The 13,600-nt window shown below is 49.9% G+C and overlaps 2 protein-coding genes across 12 annotated transcripts in view; one reads left to right on the forward strand and one right to left on the reverse strand.

Moving 5' to 3' along the window:
• The window catches only part of LOC118678632 (BRCA1 associated protein), a 31,036-nt gene extending 26,168 nt beyond the window's left edge, over window positions 1–4,868 (reverse strand). For 4 of the 7 annotated variants that reach the window (XR_004974947.1, XM_036354457.1, XM_036354459.1 and 1 more), the window contains exons 1-2: window positions 4,601–4,734; window positions 2,325–2,486 (exon numbers count right to left, since the gene is read on the reverse strand). Coding sequence is in view for 6 of the 7 variants with exons in the window: in XM_036354457.1 (XP_036210350.1) it covers window positions 2,325–2,486; window positions 4,601–4,682 (244 nt within the window). In the remaining variant the exon portion in view is untranslated. Of the gene's footprint in view, window positions 1–2,324; window positions 2,487–2,512; window positions 2,630–4,600 lie in introns of all 7 variants that reach the window. The other 3 variants (XM_036354454.1, XM_036354456.1, XM_036354455.1) reach the window with 3 other exon arrangements.
• ACAD10 (acyl-CoA dehydrogenase family member 10) overlaps window positions 4,627–13,600 on the forward strand; it is a 39,194-nt gene continuing 30,220 nt past the window's right edge. For all 5 annotated transcript variants that reach the window (XR_004974946.1, XM_036354449.1, XM_036354450.1 and 2 more), the window contains exons 1-2: window positions 4,627–4,985; window positions 11,302–11,501. Coding sequence is in view for 4 of the 5 variants with exons in the window: in XM_036354449.1 (XP_036210342.1) it covers window positions 4,660–4,985; window positions 11,302–11,501 (526 nt within the window). In the remaining variant the exon portion in view is untranslated. The remainder of the gene's footprint in view (window positions 4,986–11,301; window positions 11,502–13,600) is intronic.

Below are 13,600 nucleotides of genomic sequence, written 5' to 3' on the forward strand. Positions count from 1 at the left end.
TCTTGCACAAATTTTTGTGCATCAGACCTCTAGTCCTATCTAATAAAAGCGAAACATGGTAATTAGCCATACGACCGCTACCCTTCCATTGGCTAATCAGGGTGATATGCAAATTAACTGCCAGCCAAGATGGCGGCCGACAGCCAGGCAGCTGGAAGCGAATATGAGGCTTGCTTGCTTCAGTGACAGAGGAAACCAACGTTCCCAGCCAGCCTTGCAGGGCTCTGAGCTTGCAGTTTGAAACATTGTAACAAATATAGAAGCTAAACAAAACCCCAGAAACCTGCTTTCAGCCAGCCGGGATCTCAGAGCTGGAGTTGATACAGAGTTTCGATTATAGAACCCAAACAAACCAGATACCTGCTTTCAGCAGGAGAGGCCTCAGAGCTGGAGCCAGAGCTAAAGCTGGCCCAGAATAAAAAAAAAAAGAAAAAAAGGAGCAGTTGGGAGCTTCAGTCACCCGACAGCCTGAAAACAGCCCTCAGCCCCTCCCTCACCCAGACTGGCCAGGCACCCCAGTGGGGACCCCCACCCTGAAGGGTGTGTGACCAGCTGCAAACAGCCATCATCCCCTCACCCAGGCTGGCCAGGCACCCCAGTGGGGAACCCCACCCTGATCCAGGACACCCTTCAGGGCAAACCAGCCAGCCCCCACCCATGCACCAGGCCTCTATCCTATATAGTAAAAGGGTAATATGCCTCCCAGCACCAGGATCAGCAGAGCCGAGAGGCCTCCCGGCCCCGGGATCAGCGTGACAGGGGGCAGTGCCCCAACCCCCTGATCGCCCCGCGGCTCTGTGTGTGACAGGGTGCAGTGCCCCAACCTCCCCCCCCCCCCCCCCCCCCCCCGCACGGGCCCTGCTCTGTGTGTGATGGGGTAGAGCCATAACCTTCCCATCGGCCCTGCCCTGAGTGTGAGAGTGGCAGCGCCCCAACCCCCTGATCGGCCCTGCTCTGTGGGTGATAGAGAGCGGCGCCCCAACCCCCTGATCCGCCCTGCTCTGTGTGTGACAGGGGGTGGCGCCGCAACCTCCCCATCGACCCTGCCTTGAGTGTGACAGGGGGCGGTGCCCCAACCCCCCAATCAGCCCTACCCTGAGTGTGACTGAGGGTGTCATCGCAACCTCCCAATCTGCCCTGCTCTGTGCATGACAGGGGGCGGCGCCCCAACTCCCCAATCGGCCCTGCTCTGAGCCCAACCAGGGGCTGCACCTAGGGATTGGGCCTGCCCTCTGCCACCCGGGAGCAGGCCTAAGCCAGCAGGTCGTTATCTCCCGAGGGGTCCCAGACTGTGAGAGGGCACAGGTCGGGCTGAGGGCCCCCTCCCCTTCCCCCCCAGTGCACAAATTTTTGTGCACCGGGCCTCTAGTATATATATAAAAGCCCAATATGTTAAGTGTCCGCCTGTTCGGTCAACCGCTCGACCAGTCTCTATGATGTGCACTGACCACCAGGGGGCAGATGCTCTGACTGGTAGGTTAGCTTGCTGCTGGGGTCCAGCCTGTCCCTGATCAGAACTGGGTGAGAGGGGCCAGACACACCCTGGAGCCCTCCCACAGTCCCTCCCCAGCCTCTAAAATATTTCTACTAATTAATTTCCTTTCGATGTGCATGAATTCGTGTACTGGGCCTCTAGTTTGTTAATATCATAATAAAAGCAGGTGCCTTACATCATGTACTTTTAAATAGGACAAACATTCAGAGCTATTAAGTTTGAAAACCAACCCTACCAGTTCTAACCACCTCCATGCTGGAGATGTAGTATACATCCACTCATCCACTCCCCTGGCTGGAGTGAGCTGGCAGAGCAGGGAGAGACACAACATGCTTATTTGTATTCATTCATGATCTGCCACTGACCTAGGTGGTAAGTAGCTCTCCTCACTGAATAGAGTTGTCAACCCAGATTGTTAGGATTAATTTAGAAGAAATATTTGGGGAAGTTGAAATGTGCCTTAGCAATCTCATGTAAGGCACACAGTCAGTGAAAGATAAAAGTATGCTAAAAAGCATGGGCTCACTGACCAACATGTGTAAACAGGCAACCAGAGGTTTACGTTACAAAAGAGTCTAGGGCAGGGGTGGGCAAACTTTTTGACTCGAGGGACACAATGGGTTCTTAAACTGGACCGGAGGGCCTGAACAAAAGCATGGATGGAGTGTTTGTGTGAACTAATATAAATTCAAAGTAAACATCATTACATTAAAGGGTACGGTCTTTTTTTTTTTTTTTTTTTTTTTAGTTTTATTCATTTCAAAGGGGCCGGATCCAGCCCTCGGGCCGTAGTTTGCCCACAGCTGGTCTAGGGTTTTATAAAGCATACCTGGGTTGGACTTCATGGTCTCAATGATCACGTCTGTCATTTCTCGACGGCCAAGATGCTGATGTATGATTGCTGCTTTCTCCCCTGGTGACTTCCCTTCTAAACAGGCTACAGCTGAAGCTAGTGTCTTCTCTTTGATCTCCGCATCGGACATTTCCCCGGCTAAAGAACACATGAATGATTAATACCTGATAATAAAACAGGCTCTTTTCCACTCTTAATGTATCCACCGATAGGTTTCCCTTTTCTCTGCTGCTTTCCTGACGACGCCGTTGCAGTGTCCATCTCACTCACTTCTGGGGCTCCTGCAGTGCCCAGCAGACAGTCAATCAACACCCAGGGCAATAAATTCAGAAACGCGGGGCTGTTCTAGGGAAATTATTCACTTCTAAAGCAATTTAATGAGAGCAACCCCTTGAAGGAGGTTTGACAGTGATTATGCCCAGATGAACCAACCTTTTTGTAATACCTAGTAAAGCACAAGAACCCAAAATAAAGTACCAAATCATTATCATTAATAAAGAAAACTTACAAGCCGACACCAGTTTGGCTCAGTGGATAGAGCGTTGGCCTGTGGACTGAAAGGTCCCAGGTTCGATTCTGGTCAAGGGCATGTGCCTGGGTTGCGAGCACATCCCCAGTGGGAGGTGTGCAGGAGGCAGCTGATCGATGTTTCTTTCTCGTCGATGTTTCTAACTCTCTCTCTCTCCCCCTTCCTCTCTGTAAAAAATCAATAAAATATATTTAAAAAAAAGAAAAAAAGAAAACTTACAAAAATTTTTAGGGGTAGCCTTCTTCAACACCCTGTATCGGAGTCATCTCCTGCCAATCTGTGATCACTGTCTCCAGTCAATGGAAAAGGAATTTGGAGACGTGACTGAACTATCCTGGCTATCAGGCCCATCAGGGCAGAGACCAGGCCTGTTGTGTCCACCGCTCACCCCACAGCGCCTAGCACGCATTTAAAGATTCCCTGAATAATGCCGAACCGGTTTGGCTCAGTGGATAGAGCGACGGCCTGTGGACTGAAGGGTCCCAGGTTCGATTCCGGTCAAGGTCATGTACCTTGGTTGTGGGCACTTCCCCCATAAGGGGTGTGCAGGAGGCAGCTGATCAATTTCTCTCATTGATGATTCTAACTCTCTATCCCTCTCCCTTCTTCTCTGTAAAAAATCAATAAAATATATATACATATAAAAAAAAAAGATTCCCTGAATAAATGACTGAGCCATGCAGAAGGGACCATGTGGCTAGTGCAGGTTTGGTGGACTTTCAGAACCCAGAGATCATTTTTAACCTTTAAAGATGGCTCCTCGCCCATAAAATAATACTCTATCTTTAATCTGCAGTTCCAACATTCACATACTCAGGGAAGTCTCCCACGGACGCCACCCCTACCTGCCCCCCCGCCCCAAACCAAACGGCGCCTCCTGCAATAGTTTTCCAGACTGTTTCTTCTCCGCCTTCATAGTGGTGGTTCTCTCTTTATTCTGTAATTAATTCACCCGTCCCCCCGGGAACTGCTGGTTCCATTACGGCGGGGACCACGTCTGATTCTGCACACAAACTACAGCTCAGCAGACGGGGTGCATTGGGTAAGCGTTTCGGGGTGAATGTTACTGTTCGGCAATGGTCTGAGGTCCAAGGAACGGCCACGGCCGCTCTCACAGCCTCGGGGGGTCCTGGGGCCGGTGAGGAAGGGCTCCGGGTCTCCGAGGTAGAACCCCAGTCTCCCGGATAAATCCCGGGCAAGTCGTTTAATCACTGGGTTTTCCCTTCCCAGTTTGTGACCAGGGGCATCCACCAATCTAACCGGACAGGGTTGTTAAGACAAAATACATACAGTCCAGTTGTGGGCTACAGGAAATGCACCGACGTTAATTACAGGAACTGCCAGTGTTACAAGGCGCCTAAATTAATAGTTTTTTTCCAAAGAGGAACGACTTAATTAAACCAGGGACCGTCCGCGTCGCTGGGAATCCAGTCCCCGCCTTCACAAAGCCGAGAGGAAAGCGACTCACAAACTCGACTGTAACCGAGGGCGGGGCAGCGACACGCCAGGTGTAAACAGAGTTCCCGTGGGCGGCGGCAGGTGGGAGGGTCGAGCAGGGCCTCCCCCCGCGAGCCACCTGGGGAGGCCCCCAACCCCTCAGCTTCTTCCTGAGGCAACAGCCCTCCCCGGGGCCCTCCCCAGGCCCGTCCTTGCGGAGGACAAGTCCCCCCCCCCCGGGGCCCAGGCGCCGGCGACGCGCGGGGCGGCAGGCCGCGGCACTCACCCGCGGCGCTGAAGCCGAAGCCGGCGGGGACGGGCGAGTGTTCCGCGAGCTCCAGTCGGATGACAACCAGTGACACACTCATAGGGCAGGCGCTGGCCGGCGCGGGCCCCGGCGGGCTCAGGAGAGGCTGGGGGTCGAGCCGAGAGGCCGGGCGGCCCGAGGCAGGCAGCGCCGCCACCACCTCAGCGCCGCTGCCGCCGCCTCAGCGCAGCAGCTCCTCACGCCACCCCCCGAGCCGCCACCACCTCCACTTCCGCCTCCCGGCCGCCGTCGCCGGGAGGCGACGCATGCGCGGGCCGGCGCGCGCCCCGATTGGTTGGGGTGGCAGCCGCGTGACCAGCGTGGCCGCTCGGAGCCGGAGCCCCCGGGACCGGATCTCGCTGAGGTTGGGAAGGGGGGACGGCGTGGGCATGGCGGGCACTTCTTCCCCCCACACGGGGCCGATGGGCGGGTTGGCGCCCAGGCCCACGTTCACCTACCCGATAGGCCTGGCCTTCAGCCCCCCTCAGCTGATGGCGCGGGGGCTCCCGCTCCGCGAGGTCCCCGAAGCGTCCGAGGACCCGCGGTCTGCAGAGAGCTCTTGCCCCTTTCTGCCCTGTTTGACCGCTAGCTCTAGCTTGAGGCAGGGTGGCCTTGTGTCGGCCGCACTTTCCGGACGGGTCCTGAGACGCAGGGGAATCCACTTCTCTGAGGGCCCGGGGGAGGAGCAGGGACTCGATTGCAGGGACGCCGGCTCTGTCCAGGATAAGGCTGGCTGCGGATCTGGGTCCTGCTCCCCGCCCCGTCACTTCGCAAACGTTTGCGGAGAGCCGCGGGCACTGCTGGCATGGCATCCGTGAATCAGACAGACACCCAGCTCCTTTTCGTATGCAGCCGCCCTTGACCACTAGTTGTGTGACCTTGATCTAGGTTTTGCATAAGATTGGAATAATACCCTCATTCAGCTGTGAGGGTGAAGTGAGCAGAGCCCGTGGCTCGGTGTCCATCAGTTTTTCTGAGATTCAGCCTTCTTTCCAGTATGCCTGTAGCACATGGGTAGATACTGAGAGCCACAATCGATGCGTATGGAGCATCCATGACCAGATGCTGTTCTCAGTATGCTATCATGTCTAGATGTGTCACAGCACGTCCTGGACATACGAAGGTAGATGCACAGACATACACCTTGTGACTGTGCCCTATGGAATGTGATTCAGTATACACTGCTTACCTTAGGGTTTCTCAACCTCTGCACTGTTGACATTTTGGGTTCTGATCATTCTCCCCGGTGTGTGTGTTTCCTATGCTTTATAAAGTGTTTAACTGCAGCACCGCCGGCCTGATCCCTGAGGTACTGGTGGCACGCCCCAAGTGGTGGCAAACAAAATGTCTCCAGACATTGCCAAAGGTCCCTTTGGGGCCAGAATTACTCCCTGTTAAGAATCACTGGCTTATGAGAAAGTACATGTGCCGTTTGCACATAGTATGTGCATATAACATGAGACCTCGTGAACATTTTATATTATTTTACAGTAGCAGATAACATTTTTTAAAAATATATTTTTATTGATTTCAGAGAGGAAGGAAGAGGGAGAGAGAGAGAAACATCCATGATGAGAGAGAATCATTGATCAGCTGCCTCCCGCAAGTCCCCGACTGGGGATCAAGCCCACAACCTGGGCATGCGCCCTTGACCGGAATCAAACCTGGGACCCTTCAGTTTGCAGGCTAACACTCTATCCACTGAGCCGAACCGGCCAGGGCAGTAGTAGATAACATTTAACAGTGTGCCAGGTCCTAACTTGAGTGCTTTGCATACTTTACCTCATGTAACAATGACTTTATGAGACAGGTACTATAATTATTCCCATTTTACAGAGGAGTAACCGGAGGCTGAGAGAGAGAGAGAGAGAGAGAGAGAGAGAGAGAGAGACTTGCTCAGGATCTCACTTAGTAAGTAGAGGAGCTAGAATTTGAACCAGGCAATGTGAAGGTATGAAGAAAAGGCAGTCAGTGAGAGTGAGGAGAGAAAAAATTTAAAAAAAAGTAACATAGTCCACCTGGAAAAAGAAAGAAGAGCCCCTCCAGAGGGGAGGCTGAGGCTGCCGTGTACAGGGAATGGGAGTTCACCAGGCCAAGAGCAGGGAGAGGCAGTTCAGTCGGTGCACATGGCAGGTACCATAGCCTAGAAATACAAGAAATCACAGCATTTTCCTTCGCTGAAGAAAGTATTGGGAAGTGGCCAGAACAGAACTGTCCTCCCTAAATGGAAAGAAGAAGCAAGCTAGTCATGGGAGCATTGCCCATCATCCATTAGTGGGAGTATGTGGAGGACAGTGTCCTCAGTGAGGATGAAAGTCAGTCCTTCAGGCCCCAGAGACACTTTTCATCTCTGTTAAGCCCTCACACAAAAGCTGTGGATGTTCTGGAGCCTATAAATAAATTTCTCCTTCTGTTATAAACTTTGGCCTTGGCATAGAAACAGAAGTAAAACTGAAAACACCAACCAACCTCTAAATTTTTCATTTCAAAATTCACTTCCCAGTTCAACAAATTTCTAATTACATGAAAAACACAGTATATAAACTTGAAGAGTTACTCCTTAAGAATCTCTCCTTTAGATTCTTAGTTTATTGAATCCTTACAGTGGCCCTAAAATGACTCTTGTAAACTTGTAGGCTGTCATACCAATCTGTTTTGCTGTAACCTGATTTCCAGTAAGCTTTTTTTAAACTTTAGAAATCACATAAAAAGCTTAAAGAGTTTCATGAGGGCCCTAGCCAGATTGGCTCAGTGGATAGAACGTCAACCTGCGGACTGAAGGGTCCAAGGTTCCATTCCGGCCAAGGGCACATGTCTGGGTTGTGGGCTCGATCCCCAGTAGGGGGCGTGCAGGAGGCAGCTGATCCATGATTCTCCCTCATCGTTAATGTTTCTCTCTCCCTCTCCCTTCCTTTCTGAAATCAATAAAGAAATATGCCGGGTCCAACCCCAGCGGGTCCAGGGGTCCCCAAAGGTGTGGACGGAGTCGGCGAAGAAGGAAGGACACGGAGACAGCGTTCAGTTGATCAGCAGCCTAGCCAGGATCTCCAGCCAGGATCTCCAGCCAAGTTCTGGTCTGGATCTCCAGCGAAGTTCTGGTTTGGATCTCCAGCCAGGTTCTGTGTCCATGTTCTCTTGCTAGGTTCTCCAGGTTCTCCAGCCAGGTTCTGTAGCCATGTTCCCTCGCTAGGTTCTCCAGCCAGGTTCTGTCCAGGTTCTCCAGCCAGGTTCAGTCACCAGGTTCTAGTCAGGTTCTCTTGCCAATTTCCGTAGTCAGGTTCAGTCCAGGATCTTTTGCCATGTTCTCTCCAGCAAAGTTCTTCTGTCTCTAGGTTCTGTGTAGGTTCTGTCTTCTTAGTTCTGCCTTCTAAGTTCTGTGTTCTAAGTTCTGTGTCTTGCTGTCTTGTTACATCTGTATTTATACCAGTTGATTCAATCCTATCAATCTCTATTACAAAGGTTAGGGCGTTTCTTATCTCCATTCCAGGGAGTAAAGATTATGTAGCTTAAGCATGATTGTTCATAGTTAAAGTGATTAATTACCCGCCTGGCACTTAGTTAAGAGGTTTTATTCCCTCCCTAACTTCAGGGGAAAATCCCTACCTGGGGAAACAACCTTTCTCAGAGACCTTGGTTAAAATACATAGTGCCAAGAAGGTGAGCAAACATATTAAGAACAGTATGCCATATATGCCAGGTCCCTTGAGACAGCAAGCATGGACCGGCTCCCAGCAAATTCCCCCTTTTTTATTTTTTAAAAGCAGGCATTAAAAAGAAAACCCCGGAATGCTCTCTTGTATCCATTTTAAGAGTAGGATTGGCGCTTTCCGCTATTACCTGAGTCCTGATCTATCACCCCAGGGAGAGCTTGCCAATCCTGCACTTTCCCGGGGTGGAAAGGCTGCAGTGGGGTTAAGGATAAGGCTCCTTGGGCCTACCTCCTCCCATGCCTTTACATTTACCTTTCCTTCCTCAGAAAAGCATGGACATACTTCTTGTATAAAACGTTCTGTCTGACTGGGAGTAACCTTAATTCCTCTGCTAGCAAGCATATGTGTTAAAAGATCAATACAGAGTCTTATTTCTTTAGACTCAGTATGGCACATCTTCTTAATCTAAAGATCAATACAGAGTCTTCTTTCTTTGGACTCAGTATGGTACATCTTCTCAATCTAAGTTCTGTACTATCCACCTTCTTACCCTACTTATCCTCTATAGGGGGGTCTGCAGTACCCTGGTGGAGTCCTATCCGTCCCGAGTGTGGGGTTCTCAATGGGGGGGGGGGGCTTACCTAAGGGAATCCTGTTCCAGGGGTTCCCAAAGGTGTGGACGGAGTCGGCGAAGGCTATCCACCGTCTTCCTACGGTGGAGTCCTATCCATCCTGAGAGTGGGGCTTACCTAGGGGTCCCTGTTCGGGCGCCAGATGCCGGGGTCCAACCCCAGCGGGTCCAGGGGTCCCCAAAGGTGTGGACGGAGTCGGCGAAGAAGGAAGGACACGGAGACAGCGTTCAGTTGATCAGCAGCCTAGCCAGGATCTCCAGCCAGGATCTCCAGCCAAGTTCTGGTCTGGATCTCCAGCGAAGTTCTGGTTTGGATCTCCAGCCAGGTTCTGTGTCCATGTTCTCTTGCTAGGTTCTCCAGGTTCTCCAGCCAGGTTCTGTAGCCATGTTCCCTCGCTAGGTTCTCCAGCCAGGTTCTGTCCAGGTTCTCCAGCCAGGTTCAGTCACCAGGTTCTAGTCAGGTTCTCTTGCCAATTTCCGTAGTCAGGTTCAGTCCAGGATCTTTTGCCATGTTCTCTCCAGCAAAGTTCTTCTGTCTCTAGGTTCTGTGTAGGTTCTGTCTTCTTAGTTCTGCCTTCTAAGTTCTGTGTTCTAAGTTCTGTGTCTTGCTGTCTTGTTACATCTGTATTTATACCAGTTGATTCAATCCTATCAATCTCTATTACAAAGGTTAGGGCGTTTCTTATCTCCATTCCAGGGAGTAAAGATTATGTAGCTTAAGCATGATTGTTCATAGTTAAAGTGATTAATTACCCGCCTGGCACTTAGTTAAGAGGTTTTATTCCCTCCCTAACTTCAGGGGAAAATCCCTACCTGGGGAAACAACCTTTCTCAGAGACCTTGGTTAAAATACATAGTGCCAAGAAGGTGAGCAAACATATTAAGAACAGTATGCCATATATGCCAGGTCCCTTGAGACAGCAAGCATGGACCGGCTCCCAGCAGAAATATATTTTTTTTAAAAAAAAAGCAAAATAAAAAAGTTTCATGAGGAATGACTACCAGTTGAATTTGCTTTAATTATTTTGTGTCCCCCCAGCTCTTTATATCAGGCCTATAGAAAAGTTTAAAGAACAGTATAAGATCTCTCAATATACTCCATCATATACCTTTCATCTAGATTGATTACTAACATTTTGCCACATTCGATTTCTCTCTCTACATGCATCTATCTACGTGTGTGTTTGTGTGTGTTATGTTTATATGTTTGTTCTTTTCTGAAACTTTTGAAAATCAATTTAGGAAAGAGGCAATGTCAGGAGGCCATTGCAGTCATCTGCAGGAAGGGTGATGGTGTGAGGGTGGCCTCATAAGTGCTAGGAGGAGCTGAGTACAGGGCATCTTAGGAGTATACAGGAGAGACTCATCTATCTTTTCTGGAAGCCAGAAGCGGTTTCAGGATGGAAGTGACAGAGAAACTGACCTAAAGGACAGTTTGGAAATAGCCAGGTAACAAGTAGAAGGGAGCATCACAGGCCAAGGAAACATATGAAAGGCCTGGTAGCAGGAGGTGAACGTTGGTTGAGAGCTACACATGGATGTGTGTGTGTCTAGATCATCCAGGTTAATATTGCGGACGAAAGGGGCCACATGCTAACCTGACAAGCTCAGGGGAGGCCTGCCTGGCGGTCTTGCAAACTCAGAGACCTAAAGTAACCACAAAGGATGGTCTGAAATTTAACTAAAGCAGTTTTGGTGGGCAGTTACGTCCTAGGCCAGTATCTTCACTGACAAGGTTAACCTTTACCTTAACTGAGCCTATCTGTCTTTTTGCATCTATGATAACACACCCTTGAAATGTCTGGGTAACTTGTAATTTCCCTTTTTCTGGAGCCCCTGGGGCACAACCAAATGTGCTGGGCGCCAGGACAGATACCACAGAGTCCTTCATTATCATGCTAATTGATCCTGCACCCACCTAAGTATGTGTCCATCGTTTTACTTTTTATCCAGTCCCAGGGGTTTCCCTGCTTTGCTTTATCCCTCCACCTTCATCTATCACCAATGAATTTCATGTAACCTACCTATGTCCTTCCTTTGATTGCAAATGTATAAATACAAATGTAACCCCGCCATTCTCCGGAGCATTATCTCAATTCGTTGAGGTTTTGCTTCTCGGCATATGTCGGCAGTTTGGCTCAAATAAACTCACAAAAATTCTTTACAGGTTTCAATGGTTTTTACGTTAACAATGGGCAGCTTGGTGAATGGTGCAGCCCTTCACTGAGCTAAGGAACCCACCAAAAGGAGGTGGGAGGGCGGAGATAGAGCTCAATTCTGGTTGTGGTTTGGAGTGTTTGTTGGAGATCAGGGATGTCCAGGTGGCACCCCTGAGCTCCAGGATGGAGGTCTGGATGGAGGCAGTGAAGGCAAACTGTGCCCTGTGCCTTCTCACACAGCTTTGGCCTCAACATGTGCATAAGGCGGCTTTTCCGGTCCTCACATCTCCAGTGGGCCTGGAGGGCAGCCTTCCTGAAACACAGCCAGCGTGGGCACCAGGGACCCTGGCGATGGACACATTCTGGAGGCGGCCCCTACAGAGCGGTCATTTTTGACATGGGTGGAGTTCTCATTCCTTCTCCAGGGAAAGTGGCTGCAGGTGAGCTCTTTGTTCTATTTCACTTTTGGAGACGGGGGTGGGGGTGGAATGGGAGTGGGGTGGGGCGTGGAGGGTGGGCAGGAGAAACAGAGAGGAACATTTGGTCAGCAGTGTGTCCCGGTGGGTGATATTCTGGCTCTTGAATCAAATTCTAAGCACCACTTAGTGGTTGATTATGTTGAGCAAATTAATCTACTTCCCCCAGTCTTTTAGTTTCCTCATCATTGACTTAGGTCTAACACAGCGGTTCTCAACCTGTGGGTCGCGACCCCTTTGGAGGTCGAACGACCCTTTCACAGGGGTCGCCTAAGACCATCCTGCATATCAGATATTTACATGACGATTCATAACAGTAGCAACATGACACTTATGAAGTAGGAACGAAACTAATTTTATGGTTGGGTCACAGCGTGAGGAACTGTATTTAAAGGCTAGAAGGTTGAGAACCACTGGTCTAATATGAGTGCCTACCTCTTTGGGGTTTGGAAAGCAGAGTGTTCAGTTCACCTAAAATTCTCAATAAATGACAAGCTGCCGTTGTTATGGGTAGGATTTAACTAGTATCTTCCCCTGTGAACTGTGCTGCTTCTGAAGTCTTGAACTCTGAAAGCCTCACCCTTGATCCCAGCCTTCCCTCTTCCACCAACTTCCTCTAAACCTTCCAGAGCAAACCTCTAGCCTCTGATCCTTTCTTTGTCGGGCCTCCGCTGGTTTTACATTTTTCCTACTTAGTTCAACTCAAGTTTGACTAGTTTTAGCTCTAACAAAACAGTGATTGGAACAAGATAGAGGTTTATTTCTTTGGCAGGAAAGCCAAGGTATGTGGTCTGGGGCTGGCATGTTGCTCTGTGATACCAGGGACTCGGGCTCTCTATTGTGCTGCTCTGCTGTGAGTTCATTTCCAGTTTCACCTCACGGTCTGTCTGGGCTGCATCACCTCCTGCCATTACATTCTCATTCCAGCCAGCAGGAAGGAAACAGGGCCAAACAGCTGTCCCTATCCTCTGACCTGCTATGGTGGCTGGTTGGCAATGCTCCATGTTAAATGAACTGAAGTACAGGCCTAGTGGTTTGGCTCAGTGGATAGGGCGTCGGCCTGCAGACTGAAGTGTCCCGGATTTGATTCCTGCCAAGGGCACGTGCCCGGGTTGCGGGCTCAATCCCCAGTTAGGGGGTGTGCAGGAGGCAGCCTATCTATGATTCTCTCTCATCATTGATATTTCTATCTCTCTATCTCTCCCTTCCTTTTTGAAATCAATAAAAATGCATTTAAAAAGCAAAATAAATGAATCCAGATTTCCTATGCTCCTGGGTAAAAAGTTACCCGGCTGTGCAAATCGGCTGAGTGAGCTATTTTTTTTTTAAGTTCCAGGGACAGCTGAGCCCTCAGCCTCTCTATTCCACCACTCATTTTTCTCTCTTTCACCGCAGCTGGGCTGTTCCAAACACCTCCCCCTCCAAGTCATCACACTCCCCCACCCCAAACCTTCAGACTTGGCAGACAGAGAACATAAAGGTCCCTGGGCAGGAATCTCCTGGACTTTCTCTAGAATATTTTGAGAACCTATTTGCTCCTCTCCACCTGCACTGCCTCCGCCCATTTCTATCCCTGTCTCCTCCCACCTGCCTGATCCCATCAGACTCCTAACTGCTCTCTCTGCCTCTGGCCTCTGGGTTTTGGGCCACCCTCCAGGATTACCTGCCTAAAACACAGATCTTATCCCTTCACTCCCCTGCTTCAAATCCTGAGTGCCTGCACTTTGTCCCTTAAATTGGGTCCAGAAGCTTTTGCCTGGCATTCAGCACCTCTCGCAATTAGCCTTGTATCCTGGTATCACACCGTTTCCTACTGTGTGTCCCCATTCCAGCTGCCGTAGACTACTTGATGTTCTCTAAACTTGCCAAACACATGTACAGTGCGGTGCCTTTGCAAGCTCTGTTCCCTCTGCTAGCAGCCACCCTTCCCTGCCTCCTCTATAAATGACTTGCTTAAACTTTATTCAGTCAGAAAACAGATTTTTTTTTAAAAAAAAATTTTAAAATATATTTTATTGATTTCTTACAGAGAAGAAGGGAGAGAGATAGAGAGCTAGAAACAT

The sequence above is a fragment of the Myotis myotis genome, unplaced genomic scaffold (assembly GCF_014108235.1).
Source record: "Myotis myotis isolate mMyoMyo1 unplaced genomic scaffold, mMyoMyo1.p scaffold_m19_p_20, whole genome shotgun sequence".
Classification (NCBI taxonomy): domain Eukaryota; kingdom Metazoa; phylum Chordata; class Mammalia; order Chiroptera; family Vespertilionidae; genus Myotis; species Myotis myotis.